General features: G+C 39.0%; 2 protein-coding genes across 2 annotated transcripts; both read left to right on the top strand.

Moving 5' to 3' along the window:
• Window positions 1-23: 23 nt before the first annotated feature.
• Window positions 24-6,063, top strand: kyat1 (kynurenine aminotransferase 1). Its single transcript, XM_082542370.1, has 13 exons — window positions 24-316; window positions 395-453; window positions 2,183-2,330; window positions 2,460-2,609; window positions 2,741-2,827; window positions 2,957-3,079; window positions 3,245-3,365; window positions 3,448-3,524; window positions 3,607-3,696; window positions 3,871-4,057; window positions 4,144-4,220; window positions 4,738-4,824; window positions 4,913-6,063. The coding sequence occupies exons 1-13, from the start codon at window positions 245-247 to the stop codon at window positions 4,970-4,972; spliced, it is 1,338 nt and encodes a 445-aa protein (XP_082398496.1). The 5' UTR covers window positions 24-244; the 3' UTR covers window positions 4,973-6,063.
• Window positions 6,064-7,011: 948 nt separating this feature from the next.
• On the top strand, window positions 7,012-10,423 carry spout1 (SPOUT domain containing methyltransferase 1). The gene is made up of 12 exons (XM_082542371.1): window positions 7,012-7,137; window positions 7,229-7,268; window positions 8,199-8,312; window positions 8,390-8,549; window positions 8,646-8,735; window positions 8,823-8,872; window positions 9,017-9,147; window positions 9,255-9,327; window positions 9,422-9,520; window positions 9,636-9,738; window positions 9,889-10,036; window positions 10,150-10,423. Exons 1-12 carry the CDS (start codon window positions 7,090-7,092, stop codon window positions 10,231-10,233), a joined length of 1,140 nt encoding a protein of 379 aa, XP_082398497.1. The 5' UTR covers window positions 7,012-7,089; the 3' UTR covers window positions 10,234-10,423.
• Window positions 10,424-16,551: the final 6,128 nt, after the last annotated feature.

Raw genomic sequence — 16,551 nt, forward strand, 5'->3', positions numbered from 1 at the left:
GTTGTCCGTGACGTTTCTAATTGTAATATCTCGCCACGCCCACACAGGAAGTAGATATCAAAACACAAGGAGGCTGAAGGGGAGTTGCTGGGGCCTTCGTTATCAACTCGCACTGGTCCCAAACAACAGCAACCCTGGACTTTCAGGTGAACAGAAACGTCTACAGATATTTTTTTTCCTTCTGCAGGGACTCAGTGACAACATTAAATGTCGTCTGCTCCTGTGAGGCTGTGATCATTTATTAATGGGAATAATCAGGAACATTGCAGCAAGTTTGGTCCTACTTCGGCAGAGTTCAGTTAAAAACAATCATAAGGTAGGCACAGCTCCGTTAAACTGAAGACAGAGGTCTCCAGCATGACCGCGTATTTTAAAGCTTGTTTTGTTGCTTCAGGTCATAATGTCCAGGCGACTTCACGCACGCAGGACAGACGGGGTGGATAAGAATGTCTGGTGAGTAAATACACTGAAATGTCCGTGTTTTTGGGGGGATGATTACTCAACCAAAGGTAAAGTATCATATGTGTAATATTTTAACTATAACAGCAAAGTAATATTTCACAACAGAGTCTGCAGTTGCTGAGCACGTTTAAAGTTGCATTCAGGTACCTGCTCATTGGGCGATTTATGGTTAAAAGAAGAAGAAGAACAGAAACAGAAAGAGAAATGTTTTTGTCAGCATATTTCACTGAACTGAATTAAGCTGACCTGCTTTCTGCCTTCTCCTAAACAAATTGTTTAACTGAAAAGAGAAGAAAAATAAAAATAAAACTCTACCAGTTTGTTGCTTATGACCTGCCTCCTACCTCCACCAATCGGATGTATCACCTACATCTGATTGGTTGAGAGCAAGGTCGCACAGTTTGGAGCTGAGCCACTTTCTTTTTTTTTTTTTTAAAGTGTCACAAACTAATAAAAATGTGCTTCATAGTGGAATCCATATATGTCATTATAGACAGCAGAAAAAGTCAGGTGTTTTATTTAATTAAGGTTTTGCATATTTTTAATTATTGAAATATTGCCACATTTAGCCCACCAGAGCTGTTCACCCAGCCCCTAGAATATGACTGAATACAGGAATAGCCTAATAAGTAGTATCTCTCATTTAACATTTCTTGTAGTGTTTCATGTGCACGTTTTATGTCACCAAGCTATAAAACCATTTCTATGACCACCAAACACAGCTAAAACGACAAACAATTAAAGAGCGGGTAAACAAATTCAGTGAAAAGATGCAAACACAAATTGCAGATTCCCAGACTCCACAATGTACAAGTACATTGCATGTGTAGGCGATGATTATCTTGAAAGCTTCACAAATATGAAACCTAAAATAGTGTATCACAATCGCCCTTTAGTGGCTTGCTCCAGTTCAAGTAATGCAAGTATTAACAGTGACAAGGGATAAGGAATAACGTAAATTTAGAAATAGATAATTAGCATAATTAAATAATATATTACCTATGATACTATTTTTATTTTATTTTATGAGAGCTACTCACAGTGTCTCCTGAGAAAAATTCTGGCCCTTGGATAAATGTAGTTGTCCCCAGCCCTAGGCTTAATGGTTGAGCTAGTAAATTACAGTTTGCTCAGATGGGCCCCGAGTGATCAGATGTGTGACTTCATGAAGGACTGCACTGCATTTTTAACCCTTGGTCTCCGTCTCAAATACTGAGACACTTCCACATTTTGATTGCGTCTTGTTTACAAAGGTCAGCATTGAACACTTTCATAGTTTAGTGTTTAACTTTTACCCAAGTCTGTTATCGTGGGTCAAGTGCAAATGTGTCTGTCACAAGCCAAGCAGATTTCTGCAGAATATAATGGCAACTATCACAAAAAGAATGTGCATTAAATACTTATGTATGATACACGTTTTAATAGGACTTATTAAAAAAAATGTCAGATCCCTGTCATTTTTAAGGAGTCATTTTTTGATTCACAAGTCTAGAAAACTAATTAAACTTGGTCCTTCAAATATTTTAGGGTAAAGATGCTACCACTCTAAAATATAGATTCTCAGAAGTGTAACTCAAGCTAAAATAGAATGATGGATGCTTGAAATCAACAATCTTCTTAACTGAGATGAATTGAAATGGAACAAACCCTCTGATTGTTTCATTCTTACTGACACATCTCGTAACATCATTGCTTTGTCTCACTCACCTCACGCCCACAGGGTTGAGTTCACACAGCTCGCAGCAGATTACAAAGCAGTGAACCTCGGCCAGGGATTTCCCGACTTCTCCCCTCCGCAGTTTATCCAGGAGGCCTTCTGCAAGGCCATCAACGGAGGACCTCAAATGCACCAGTACACCCGAGCTTTTGTAAGCACAAAGGCATCCCAAAGGGGGACCCGATTTCAGTCATTTTTCTGAGGGATTAAAAGGACAGATGAAATTGAAATAGTTGCAGAGCAAATAATGAATGGCTTTTTTATTATATTCTTTCCTCAGGGTCACCCCCCTCTTGTTAAAAGTTTGGCTAAATTCTTTAGTAGGATTGTTGTACAGGACATCGACCCTCTCGAAGATATCCTGGTGACCGTTGGTGCTTATCAGGCCCTCTTCTGCGCTTTCCAGGGTCTGATTGATGAAGGGGATGAGGTACAGAAATCAACAAAGTGATAAGTAGTGCTGTCAAAAAACAAGAAACTAGTGATCAACGTTCAAGTGAAAATATAAAGAACTGAGAGTTGGGTTTTTTCTCTCTCTTAAAAAAGTAATTTACGTTTCAGGTCATCATTATCGAACCGTTCTTTGACTGCTACCAGCCCATGGTGGTGATGGCTGGAGGAAAGGCAGTTTATGTTCCTCTGAGACCAGTGAGTGGTTCATGTTTCTAAAAAATAGAATAGAAACTGATAATTTCACATTTTCTTTTCAATTTAGGATCCTCAATGTATGGATCCTGTACATATTTCTTCTCTTTTGTGTTTTCCCATTTGCAACAGAGAGAGGGCAGTGCTATCCTATCAAGTGGAGACTGGGTTCTTTCTGCTGACGAGCTGGCCAGTAAAATTACTCCTCGCACTAAAGCCATTGTTATCAACACTCCCAACAACCCATTAGGCAAGGTAAGATTAATTATGCCCTCACGAGGCCGTTACCGTGCACATAAGTCTGATTTGGGTTGTGGAATTTTCAACTAATGGGATTTTATTTTCTTGCCATTTTCTATGTTTTCATTTAATATATCGACTTTACTCTCGGATACAAACATGCATCCGTGTGTGTTACAGGTTTACAAGACAGAAGAGCTCCAAATGATTGCCGATCTGTGTATTAAGCACAATCTGCTGTGCTTCAGTGACGAGGTGTATGAATGGCTCACGTATGATGGAGCCAAGCACATAAAGATAGGTGGGATAGCAGATTACACACAAACTAGCTAGCGACAGTGCCGACGTGTCATCTAATGTTTGTTTTTCCTATTCTTTGGCAGCCAGCCTTCCTGGCATGTGGGAAAGAACTGTAACTGTCGGCAGTGCCGGAAAGACATTTAGTGCTACTGGCTGGAAGGTAACACACAGTCTGTAGGGTCATTGTCTTTGCAACACGTTGTTAGTGTGATCTGATTTGTTTTTTTACTCATATTTTTCAGGTTGGCTGGGCCATCGGCTCTGGAAATATCATCAAATACATGAAAACCATCCATCAGAACTCTGTTTATCACTGCGCAACAGCCGCTCAAGTAAATGCATACTTTCTAAATTAATATTAGTACTACTTTAGTAGGGCTGTGAAATTATAGCTATTTGAGCAGATCAATTTTGTTTTGTTTCTTTCTTCTTGTGCTTTATCTAATCAGAATTGCTTGATCAGGTTAAATTTTAAAACTCTCTCCATCCTTCTTCCTTACCACCAGGAGGCAGTCGCTCATGGATTTGAACGGGAATATGAGCTGTTTGGGACTCCTGAGAGCTACTTCCAGCAGCTTCCCACGATGCTGCACCACAAAAGAAAGAAGCTGGCCTCGTGTCTGGAGAGCGTGGGGCTGCAGCCTATCATGCCAGAGGGAGGCTACTTCATGGTCACAGACATCTCCTCAGTCAGTGAGTGATGAACAGTCATCTTTGTTTTATACATCTTTCATCATCTGAAATCAGTATTTACCTTTTTGTCTTTTTTCCTCAAACAGAGGTGGACCTGAATGACCTGAGCACAAAGGATGAATTGTATGACTTCAGATTTGTTAAATGGCTCATTAAAGAAAAGGTAAAAATGTAAGGTTTTATTGACGTTTGTTTGGAGTAAATGTGGGGATATAAAATGATTGATCTGGGCACATGTTGTAAGGTCATCCTTAAGATGATCAAGGGTGGAGGGTGGATAGAGAAGATGGAGCGAAGATCGAGGTAAAAAAAAAAAAATCCTGAAAGGTGAAAAACAGTACTGAAGATTCAAACTCTCAAATGTAAACCTACACCACATTAATGAGACATAACCAATCAAGTCCTTCTGCTTAGACCAGCGATTAAAGTGCGTGGTACATATCTGAAGGGTGGGTAACAGAGACATAAAGAGTTGCATACTTTTTGATGAATGCTCCCTGAGCTTGGCGAATTCTAGAAAACTGTTGGGGATAGATGCCCCCATGTAAGGAAACTGATGATGAACAGGACAAACTTTCAGCATCGATTGGAGACAATTGATGCTAAGTGGTCAAAATCTGATCCATTGCCACAGATTTTGAGTTTTCTTTGTTGTTTTTTCCTGCCTTTTCTATCTGCAGGGTTTAGCAACAATCCCCGTCTCTGCGTTCTACAGTCCAGAGCACAGCAAGGAGTTTGACAAGTACATCCGATTCTGTTTTGTTAAGGTAAACCTGACCTTTCTTACTGAAGTGGTACATCTCAAGAAACAACTTCCTGTTTGTCAGTCTTTCTGTCTCTGCTTTCTCCTCACAGGAGGACTCCACGCTGGATGCTGCAGAGGCCATCTTGAGAAAGTGGAGTCAGAAAGAGTAAACTTACCACTGATGTGAGGCTTTATCCGTCCACCCAGATTCTTCCAGTCTGCTTAAACTCAGGTGTTGACCTGATCCAGTTAAAGGTGCACGGACAGAGCATCCACTTGCACTTGAGCAATCACTGAGGAAGTATTTTTCAGTAAATATTTTTAAGTTAACAATATACCTCTACATCACAGTTTACCTCCAGGGATATTTGCCCTTACTTTGAAGTAATGAAATCACTGAATAAAAGCATCCATTAAACTGGTAAAATAAGTGCTCTGTGCTCAGTAACCTCATCAACACTTATGTTGCACTCCTGCCAGATAAAGGAATTTGTTTAGAGAGAATTTTTATTTTGTAGTCATTTCTAGATGGATGTGAGTATTGCTGAACCAGGCTTAATGTATTAGTCACAAATAATCAGCCTAATTTAATCATCAGTGATGAGAAGAGTCAATATATTCCTGATCACTTTATGATTGCTAATATTAATTGTTCTCACATGAGCCATTGGCTGAGGAAGACTGGGAACATGAGCCACCCATTCACTCTGTAACAGCCACTCTCCCACCACAAGTGGGCACCAAAGCTGGTACTTCCACTTGCTTCATTTGGCAGTGCTTTATACTGGATGAATAAAACCATCCATTTTCTGTCTCTGGCTGGAATTAAACCAACAACTGTTGGTAAGGATTTATACAATGAAATACATTCACTAATAGAAGGTCTCATTTTTTGCATTAAGAATTGAGGCGTATGAGTGTTGCACTAAAAATGGGAATTCTGTTTTCTGCGAGTAGATTTTTCTATTGATTGGATGTAACTGCCATCATTTTAAAGGCTGTTATTCATTTTACATCAAAGGACTTTGGTGTGAAAATCTGACATTAGCACAAGAAACAAGAAGTGCTAGATAAGGGTAGAAAGAGTTGTATGTGTGCTTTCAGATGATGATGATGATAATACCACTACTATTACTACTAATAATAATAATGATGTCAGGAGGGGTAGCACATAGAGCAGTATTAATTCAAAATAATAATGGTGGCATACTGTGACACGGCTATTAATTTGTCAGTTCATTAAAAATGTATTTCAAAGATATCAGTGTCTCACTTCTTGTTTTGTGGTTAAGGGTGCCTCCTGAATGTAAAGCCATAAAACCAGTTATCTACCCATTTTTGAACTTTATATTAATATCAGCATAAAGCACTTACAAGTTTATAATATACATGTTTTTGCACTGTAAAGTGTTTGTCATCTTCAATAAGGTTTGTATGCACTGTGTTACCTTTGGTATTTATGCTGATTTTGTGCCTAAAGACACATTCTTAAATTGTTTCTTCAAAGACACGGCATCATGCTGGACTTTGCACATGCCACAGTAATTTGGGCTGCACCTTGCCGTTACAGAAATAAGTGTTTTTAATACCGTGGCTTCTATTTATTACAAGCAAGTTTACACACATGTATAAATGAAGAAAATAGCATCTGAGCTATGGTTGTTTCCAACAAACAGTGACAAACCAGATGACTTGGCATCAAAATCAATACGGATCTCCTCTGGGATTATCGGTATGTTGTATCTGTTTCGGAACGCTCTGTACCTGCAAAATTAACTAACATTGTTGAACAGCTGACTTATAAAGGGGGAAAAGTACTTGTTTATGGAAAGTGGAGAGGTTAATTGGGAATTTCTGAATAATGTAGCTCCAAATGAAGATATGAGATTTCTGAGATGCTTTTTGATCCAGTTTATATTTAATAGCAGTTTTAATAACAGCTTATTTAAATAGCTAGAATCAGTCAAATTTAAGACACCATTAGTTGCTAAGAATTACAAATTTATGGATGTAAATTTTTACTTTTTTACCCCCACGGGAAATGATCTAATATTTTATCATTTTAAATGTTTTATATATTTTTTAAATATATATTATTTGTACAGAGAGTGGTGTTTTATAATAATTTATATAAGGTCAAAATTAAGGCGGTTGTAGGCAGTGACTGTAGCATGAGAAGCACAACTGGATCGTCACGTGGTTAACTTCCCGGAAGTGCTTTGCGGGCAACGCAGAACATGACCTGGAAGTAAAGACTGTTCACGTGTTGGTACATCGACGCTTGAATATGTCTTCTAGCTTTGCAGTGAAGCGACCCAATCTTGGGTCTTCTCAGGTATTGTTACTGTTTGACACTTAAAACAAACAAAACCACTGATGCGTGTCTTTATTTACACCCCTTTTCTGTCCTTTGTTCGTGTTTGCAGCCAGTCGAGAAGGTGGACTGGAAGAAAAGGAAAGCGGAAAGTGAGTAAACAGCTAACTAGCTGCATGTAGCTAACAGGTTTTTAGCCACATATTTTTCTTACATAGTCGAAAAGAAACTCATCTGCCGTGACATTGTTTCACAATGCCGTGACCCGGATTCGAACCGGGGTTGCTGCATTTTTTTAGCTGCATCCCTGCCAATACTATACGGCTGTTTTGGACATTAAAACAGAAAAAGAAAGAAAGAAAAAACTTTATTTTTGTGAGAATTAATGTGCATATCCATTTTAAGGTTTGTCATGTATTGACAACATGCTTAATGCAGATTTCTTTATTGATTAAAAAAAAGCACATAACAATGTAAGTCTGCTCAGCAGTCGAAAACCGGAAGAGGGAGTTTATTAAAACACAATATAAAATGTAGCATGTTCGTCTTAACTATTAATCAAAATACTTTGTTTTACAATATACAATTATAGTGGAAACATATATTCTGTATTTATATATACATTATGGACAAAACTGTTGGGCCATTTATTCAGCACCATTGCCAAAAGTGTAAATAACCAACCCGTTTTTGCAAACATTTGTGAAAGAACAGGATGTTTTAAAGACTTCCTAGATCTCTTCCCTCCTAGAGGGTCAGCTGTGAGTGGTGTTATTGCAAAGTGGGAGCATTTAGGAACCACAGCAACTCACTTTTAAAGCTACAGAGTGGGGTCACCAGGTGCTGAGGTGCATACTGTGTAAAACAACACCACTGACCAAGTAACTGTAAAGTTTCAAACCATTAACATCAGCGTAAGCACTGTGCTGGGAGCTTCCATGACCAAGTAGGTCATGTAAATGTAACCTATAGGTGGCCCAGTACTTCTGTCCAGATAATTAAGATTTAGGTATTCACAGTGATTATTTAGAAATGAGCTCTTTTTTTTTTTGTAAATGTCAATGATTCTTCCTGAATACCAGTAAAGGAGGCTAAGAAGCAAAGGAAAGAGGCCAAGCTGATCAATCGACTAGAAAAACAGAAACAGCAAGAGGCTGCTGAGAAAGCAGAAACTGAACTGAGCCAGAGCAAAAAAGGTAACAACATTATACTGTTGATTTTTCCTATGTAATAGGTGATGAGTGCTATAATTACTAATCTGTTTTTCTCTCAGGTCGGGCTTACACGGTGAGTCTGGCTCTGCCGGGGTCTATCCTGGATAATGCTCAGTCTCCTGAACTTCGCACGTACCTGGCCGGACAGATCGCCCGCGCCTGCGTTGTTTTCTCTGTTGATGAGATCGTAGTGTTTGATGAACGAGGGGAAGATGTCAAGTACGTTTTCATAGAGTGCCCACTTGCAGATTAAATATGCCTTGACCCACATGACAGCTAATGGAAAGGAGTTTGCTTTTTGTTTGTGTTTCACAGGAGTGTGGAGGGCGAGTTTAGCGGTGTTGGGAAGAGGGGACACGGTTGCATTCAACTTGCCAGAATACTTCAGTATCTAGAATGTCCACAGTAAGTTTGGAGAAAATCAGATCACCATTATTGATTTGATCAGTACATTTTATCTCTTTTGATAGTCCAGCTTTTCTTCTCCATCAGATATCTGCGCAAGGCCTTCTTCCCAAAGCATCAAGATTTACAGTACGCAGGTAACTTAGTAACAAATGGAAGAAAAACAACAACCTGATAAACAGCTGTTCTTGTGATGAGTCTGAAATTAAATACGGTGTGAAATATTTCATGATTTTCATGATCATCAATCAGGAATCTTTTTCTCCCTCTCTCTCTGGTAGGTTTGCTTAACCCTCTAGACAGTCCTCACCACATGAGGATAGACGAGGAATCTGACTACAGGGAAGGCGTCGTGGTCGACAGGCCTACCAAACACAATAAAGGGTCGTTTGTCGACTGTGGAATGAGAAAGGTGAGCTATTCTGCACTGGGAGCACAGCTGTTGTTAGTGTACTCTTTATTTATTGGTAATTATCTAAGAATATAAACTGAACGATGTTCACTTTCCTGGTCCCACAGGAAGTTCAGATTGATAAGCAGCTGCAGCCTGGACTACGAGTCACAGTACGGCTCAGCAAGACACAAAATCCAGGTACTTTTCTTCACCAGAATCTCAAGGTTCTTTTTTATTTTTTTTTAGCACATCAGTTAAGTTTGGGTCCATCTATCTGTGAAACTGTCTGCAGAAGGCAAAGCATATAAAGGTGTTGTCGTGGCTCCTCACGTGCCCAGGACTGAAGGTGGTTATTATTGGGGCTACAGTGTTCGTCTGGCATCTTGTCTCAGTAGGTTTCCCATTTAACTCTCAACATTGTGCTTTGCATTCATTTGCAGTCTGTGTCAACGACTACTGCCAACCACTGCTTTATCCACACTCTTGTCTATTTCCCGTTCCTGCAGGTGCAGTTTTTACTGAAAGCCCCTTTAAAGGAGGATATGATTTGACTATTGGTACATCAGAAAGAGGCAGCAATGCGGACCAGGCATCACTGACGCCATTCAAGTAAGTTGCTTGAAGCGGCCTTTAACCGTTAGCGTGCAAACTCAACATTCAGAATATGTTAAATTTGGTAAGCATTAGGGCGGTAGAACAAGTGTCTCTGAATACATCCTCTCGGAGGTTGTTTTATTTATTTATTTTTTAACTGTGCAGACATCTCTTGGTCGTTTTTGGAGGTCTTCAGGGATTGGAGGCCAGTTTAGATGCCGACCAAAAGCTGGATGTAACTGACCCCAGTGTTTTATTTGACCTTTACCTCAACACTTGCCCCGGTCAGGGCAGCAGGACCATTCGTACCGAGGTGAGACCAGTTATTCAAAATTTGTTTGAAAAGCATTTTTCAAATTATAAACCTTAATAAACACTTTTGCAGCTTGACTGTGTTTTTATTTGTTTCCTTCTTCCTGTCACCAGGAGGCCATCTTAATTTCCATGGCGGCCCTGCGGCCGAAGATCACAGCTGCCGTTTCCAGCAGTAGTGCTTCATTAGAGAGTTGAGGATACAATAACACAAAAATGTTTTAATGTCCAGATCTGGAGCATTTAGCATTGCCTTCTGTAAGAATATTTCACCCAATTTTTGCATTGAATGCAGTCAGCAATAGATCTGCTAATGTTGTCTGATGTTTATTATCCCCGTTGCTTCAAGAAATTGCACATATTGAACCATAAATACTATTCAGATGCATGAACTGGTGTGTTTTGTGTCAGCAGTACAAATCTATTTCATGAAAAACAGTGCAGAGACCATCATGGACAAACAAATGGGAACAAACTGTTTATTAACAGATTTTGAACTTTCAACTGTATTTTCATAGATTTTAAAGGGTTTCCTAATGATATAGACCTCCAACATTGCAATTCACACTACTCCTAAATAATTAAGTAACAGACAACCAATAGTTATTAAACCATAGTGAAAAACCTCTCTATATAGAATTTTGTATTTATTTACAGTGGGTCCACTGGGGGAGATTTTTTTTAGGCAGTGAACTAGCAGGCCCATTTCTGTAATTTACCACATTTATGTGCTGACAGATTTGTGGTTTTTACTACAGAAAAATTTGTTTTTATTGTGTAGTAAAGAAAATGACATTTTCTTTTTAAACTTGCACAAATTTCAATATTAAATGGGATTAAATGTGTCTTTAAAACATGTTGTTTAAACATCTTTCGCTGGTTCGACATACTTGATATCAAAGCAGGCTATATACACCCAACAATGTAAACTGAGCGTGATGTTCCTGTAGTAAAATATTTCTACTTACAAGTTTATTATAACAGTTTTAAAAAATGGGACCTGAATGAAACTGAAAGTTGACTTTATCTGGTCCAGGCCAAAGATCGAAAAACGTATCCATACCACGACTGCGATGCATACTGTGGATGAATTGAACTAAAGCTGCATGTAGCGTGACATTGAGTTAAAAAGGTTTAAATGCCACACAATTAGTGGGTCCACTGGGGGTGGACACAATTCCGGGGGCAGGGTTAGTTCAGTAGGTAGAGTGGTCACCCCATGATTGAAAGTTGGAGGTTCGAATCCACTGAACGGCTATCCTGAGGTACTCCTGAGCAAGGTACAAATGACTATAACGGACCTCCATCGCCTCCAAAAGAACAGTGTTATGGATAGGCGTAGCTTTGGGTCACGTGGTGTCTGTAATAGTGATTGCTATATCACCTGTTCACGGCCCGAGGGAAATTTTGTGAATGAGTGGGTGATGGGGGAAGTCGACTTTTGCTGACCGCTCAAGCTTGGAATGTTTTTGATCACTGTTTTTCTACGGATTTTAAGGATTTGATAACAAATAAAGGAGTTTTAACTTGGAACTTTGACTAACGTTTTAAACAGCGGGCGCGTCAACATTATTCCCCTATTCAGCTGCTCGGCGACTCAAAGGCTTGAAAGTCGCCAACAAGAAGAATAAGAAAAGACATTTTGTCAACACACTTGATACTCACCGGTCACATCCTGTCTCTCTTAGGAAAAGATCATCAAATGTGAGCATCTTGCTCGGGGTGACAGTAAATTAGGAGATGTCTCTGTAGGTCATGTTGACTCTCGATCCATAAAAGGCTGCTTTGGGATCTTTTCTTATCGTGTACGGAGGTCCCCAGAAGATGATCACAGAGCGGCTGTCTGTACGCCATAGGAACTCATTGGGGTTTCAGAACACACAGGACACACTGGAGTGGCTCCCGACATCAGATTCAGTTCAACTTTTTTTAACCTGAGAAATGGCAAAAGAAAATTTAGAGTCAGAAAACATCTGAATGAATATTAAAAGTTCATATTCTTTTAATCACCAAATCACTGAAATGTGTGAGAATCCACTACAGAAAGATCAATGCTGTAGGTAGTGATGGCCCTCTTGAAGCTGATGCTCCGGTGCGTGTGTCAAAAAAATCAACACACTGCTAGAAGCACTGTGTCGAAGCTTGATTCGTTTGGCCAGAGTCACGAGATCAGTGATGTCCGAAGCTTCATTTAGAACCCAAGTGCTTCGGTTTATAAGGAAGTGAATCATTCGCGGGATTTGTGGAGTGTTTTGATGGTGGCAGATAGCAAACCACTGATATTTCTACTGAGAGATTTGGAGCCAGCGAGGACTAGAGGAGTTTCTGTCGTGTGGGAGTATATTGAGTTGATTTTGGTCAATCAGGTGGGTTTTCCAGCTTTGTGTTCTTGTTGTTTGCCTTTGTTTTGTGAGTGTTTATTTTATCTGGAAACGGGGAAAACTTAAAATGACTCTTTACATTTAATGTTATAAAAAGATATATTTTATTTTTTAAATAATCTTAAACTGTTAGTTTGCAAAATGTGCAGCAATTTAATTGATTTATTCTCTAGCTGATAGTTTGTGGGGCCCAGGTAGACTATATAACTACCAGTTTTTATGCACTCCAGGCTCTTCTGTTCCATGTGAAGGGATTTTCCTTAAGGCAGGAGAAATTATCTCCACGAAAAGGAACAGGTTTGGCCATGGCAGAGTGGAACAAAATTTCTTGGTGGGGATTCAAGCTGCTCTTCATATTTTTGGCCACCAGATGCCACCAGAGAGCACTGTGTTGAGTAATGAACCGTTTTTCAATACAAGCTTCAGTGCTTCAGAAAACTTCATTTGGCCATCACTAGCTGTAGGTTTTAATGATCTAGTCAGAAAAGATGATTCTAAAAGTCATCAACTGACTCCAAATGCCCAGATCTGAACCACCTGTTTGCTGAAAACAAATCCACCAATCAGTTGTCCAGGTCTAACTACTGACTTACTATTACTCTGTGGCAAAACCCTGTCAAATCTGCTTCGGTGCACCTGTTGAACAACTGCTTCTAAATCCAAGACCCTAACTCCCATCAAAATCATTTTCAAATGGTGTCCTGAGGATTTGTTCCATACAACAGTGTGTTCTTCATGTTCCTGCTGTCAAACATTTGGCTACAGGAGCAATTAAAAAAGTGGGGTCTTTCCTGCTGTTGAAACAAACTCCTGACTGAACATACAATGTATGTCTATGGGTCAGTTAGAGGGTTATCTCTCCACTTGGATCCACACAGTTCAAAAAGTTTACATCGCTGAGCTTTGAAATACACACTGTTGGAAAGACAACAACGATGGCTACGTTTTGAGGGTAAAATGGTGGCTGTAGAGCAAACACTGTGCACACAGCAGCAGTTGAAACATAAGATTTTAAGATTTTCATGCCTTTGGAGTTTATTATATGGATGTGGTGACAGTGTAAAGACAGCCTGTACTTCTGATTTTCAGAAAAATTTTGGGATCTATTTTAGCATTGGACTCTATGGAAGAGTTGGAGGGAGGTGGCTGTGCATTGGTGACATTTATGAAAGAACCATAATATATACTACAATAATAACAACATTGGATGAAAGAGGACAGCAGTGGCTACGTTTTGAGGGCAAAATCATACCTGTAGAGCCAACAATGTGGACACAGCAGCAGTTTAAAGAGAAGATTTCAAGATAAAAATTCCCCCTGCTCCCACTCTAGCAGTTGAGCTGTCTCACTCTAACCTCCAACATTCCGTCCCATACACACCCATTATAAACTCTGAAACGGGTGAAAAAAAGCATGAAACTTAAACTGGGGCTGAAGAAAAAGTATAATAGATATTGAAAAGATAAATACAAGTTGAATGTCTTGGCTTCATTTTAAAGTTTAAATGGTGGCTCTAGGTCAACGTATGTGGAAGTAGTTGAAATAAGAGTAAGTTGAATGAGATTTTGAAGGGTCTCCCCATTGAAATACGTTATAAATTTTTGTTGAATAAAGTTGAATAATTTAAAAAATACAAAAGTTAAAAATGACAAAAATAGAAGCAGTAATGTCCAAAAGAAGAGGAATCTAACGGTAGCTGAATGGTTTTTCTAAGTTGAATGGTGTTGAAGGAGATAGACGGACAGATAAGAGTTTAAATATATATATAAAATATAATAATAACTAGAAAGTGCATTTTCTGAAGAAACTGCAGTGTGAATGCTCAAATCTGAATGTATGCGCTGAAATGAATTAATTGATGAAATTAAGTTAAAAATGAAAAAAAAAAACTGAATTTTTAACCTGAAAACAAAAGTGCTGAACTGCTAAAAGCTGACGTTTACACAAAGGAAGAATTTGGAAAATAGCTGAACATGTTTAAAATGTAAATTAGAAAAAGATGAGTATTGACAAAAGAAAATTTAGAGTCAGAAAACTTCTGAATTAATATTAAAAGTTTATATTCTTCTAATCACTTAAAGAGTGGAATTATGTATTATAAATCTCCAATTCATAAAATAATAACTTATTAAAAATAAATGTAAAAACAAATTTGTTGAAATGAACTTAAAAGATGAACAAACATTCTGGAGAAAATACAAACTTTAATATACAGCATAATGTTTTTCAGACATATTGTGTATATTATGTTTAATAGTATTATATACATCAATTTGTTTTGTATGTCATAACATAAAAATCTTAAGTCATATTTTACAGCTTCTTTCTGAAAAGGACTAGTAGAATAAATAAAAATAACTAAATTAAATAACTAAATAAAAAATGTTAAGCAACATATGAAATACATGAAAATTCAACTTTTAAAACCACAATCCTGAACCTTTAAATTGTGTTGGTTTCTTAGAACATGGCTGAACAGCTGTTTCTATTGGTCTACTGATCTGTCTACACATCTTTTTATTACTCATTCTTTTTTGTGTTTTAATGTAAACAGAGTCCACACAGTGGTAAAAGAGAACTGGGGCCCGTTCTTCGTACCTCGCTAAGTAGGTTAGCCGGATTAGATTGTTGACGATTTCGCGTGATCCTGGATCAGTCGGTTCCCCGAAGCTCATCCGGGACTTGCTGTCATAGCAACAGAGCCGTAAGCGTAAACCTGCTCGGGAGCAGGTTTACTTTATGTAAACAGGATTAGATCGCGGCCACGCAGGTATGTCCGCTTCATTTATACGAAAGCAACAGCGATATTTTTCCACTGTTTCACCATAAATAAATATTATCAATGTAACTAAAGATAATGCAGCACTTGATCCTTTTATTGATGTCACACAGATACATACAGGTCATTTCCTAAAAAAGGGAAATGTACTATTAACATTCTATTACATGTATGTGATTATTACAGATGTAATTCATATTTCAGAGTAGTAATTGTAAATTACTTCGTGTAATCAAGATGAGAGACCACGGCTATAAAAGCGAAGGTGGATTTGGGAAGCCTGTCACAGCCATGTCCTGTCCGTATACGCGACCAACCCATTGCGGAAGGTGCAAGATTGATAAGGAGAGTCCTCAGAAATCAGCGTATATTGTGGGACAGACAGGATCCTTTAGCTCAGCGCGACAGTGTGCTCATAGAGAGATATCGATATTCCCGTGAGGGTATTATTTACTTAACCAACTTGTTGACGAGGGGGTGCAGGACCACCACCTGTCTTTTTTTCCTCTGCCCTTTTCTTGGTTGCTGTTATGAACAAACTAACAGAGTATTACAGGCCAGTATTACCTTGCCAAGAGACGCAAAGCAATCTAAGAGATAAATATTACCATTCTGTAGAATACTCCTGTATTCCACTTTTACTTGTTCCCATGTTCTTGTGGGTCCTGTTGTGGCTCTAATGTGAAAGGGGATATAATATAACATATTATAATATAATATAATGCCATATGATATTGGACAATATAGTGTCATATGATAGATCTACCCTACCGCCTACTGGTGTTGGCCAGAGGGGCCGATGGCGCGATATGGCAGCCTGGCTACAACCGTAGCTGCCTCCACCAGTGTGTGAATGTGGGAGTGAATGAATAGTGGTATCGTAAAGCGCTTTGGGTGCCTTGGAAAGCGCTATATAAACCCAATCCATTATTATTATTATTATTATTAAATTACCTACGAGTTTGATTTGTCAGCAACTTTCTGCCAGCCCTCTCTCCTTGCTTTTGCAGCCTTTGCAGTGTTCTCTTGCGTTTTAATTAAACTCTGAAACTCCTGAAATCCCTCACTCATGAGTTCTTGCTCTGCTGCCGGAAAATACCGAGCACGCCCCTTGGACATTTTCGCCGACCAATCAGCGGGTTGCCGATCAATGTTTCTACTATCGATGCGTAGCCCCTTTTACGACACCCAGTGATGTCACATTCCTGCGTCCAGCTGTAGTAATCGTCAACAGCAGGTGTGTTCGGGGAACCGGATTAGCGAGCTCACGGTTAGCGCGATGATTTGATCTTGGATGTGTCATTTGATCTTGGATGTAGTAAGCGACGTACGAAGAACGGGCCCCTGTATAGAGAT

This window comes from Aulonocara stuartgranti (assembly GCF_965226115.1).
Source record: "Aulonocara stuartgranti genome assembly, chromosome: 7".
Lineage (NCBI taxonomy): Eukaryota > Metazoa > Chordata > Actinopteri > Cichliformes > Cichlidae > Aulonocara > Aulonocara stuartgranti.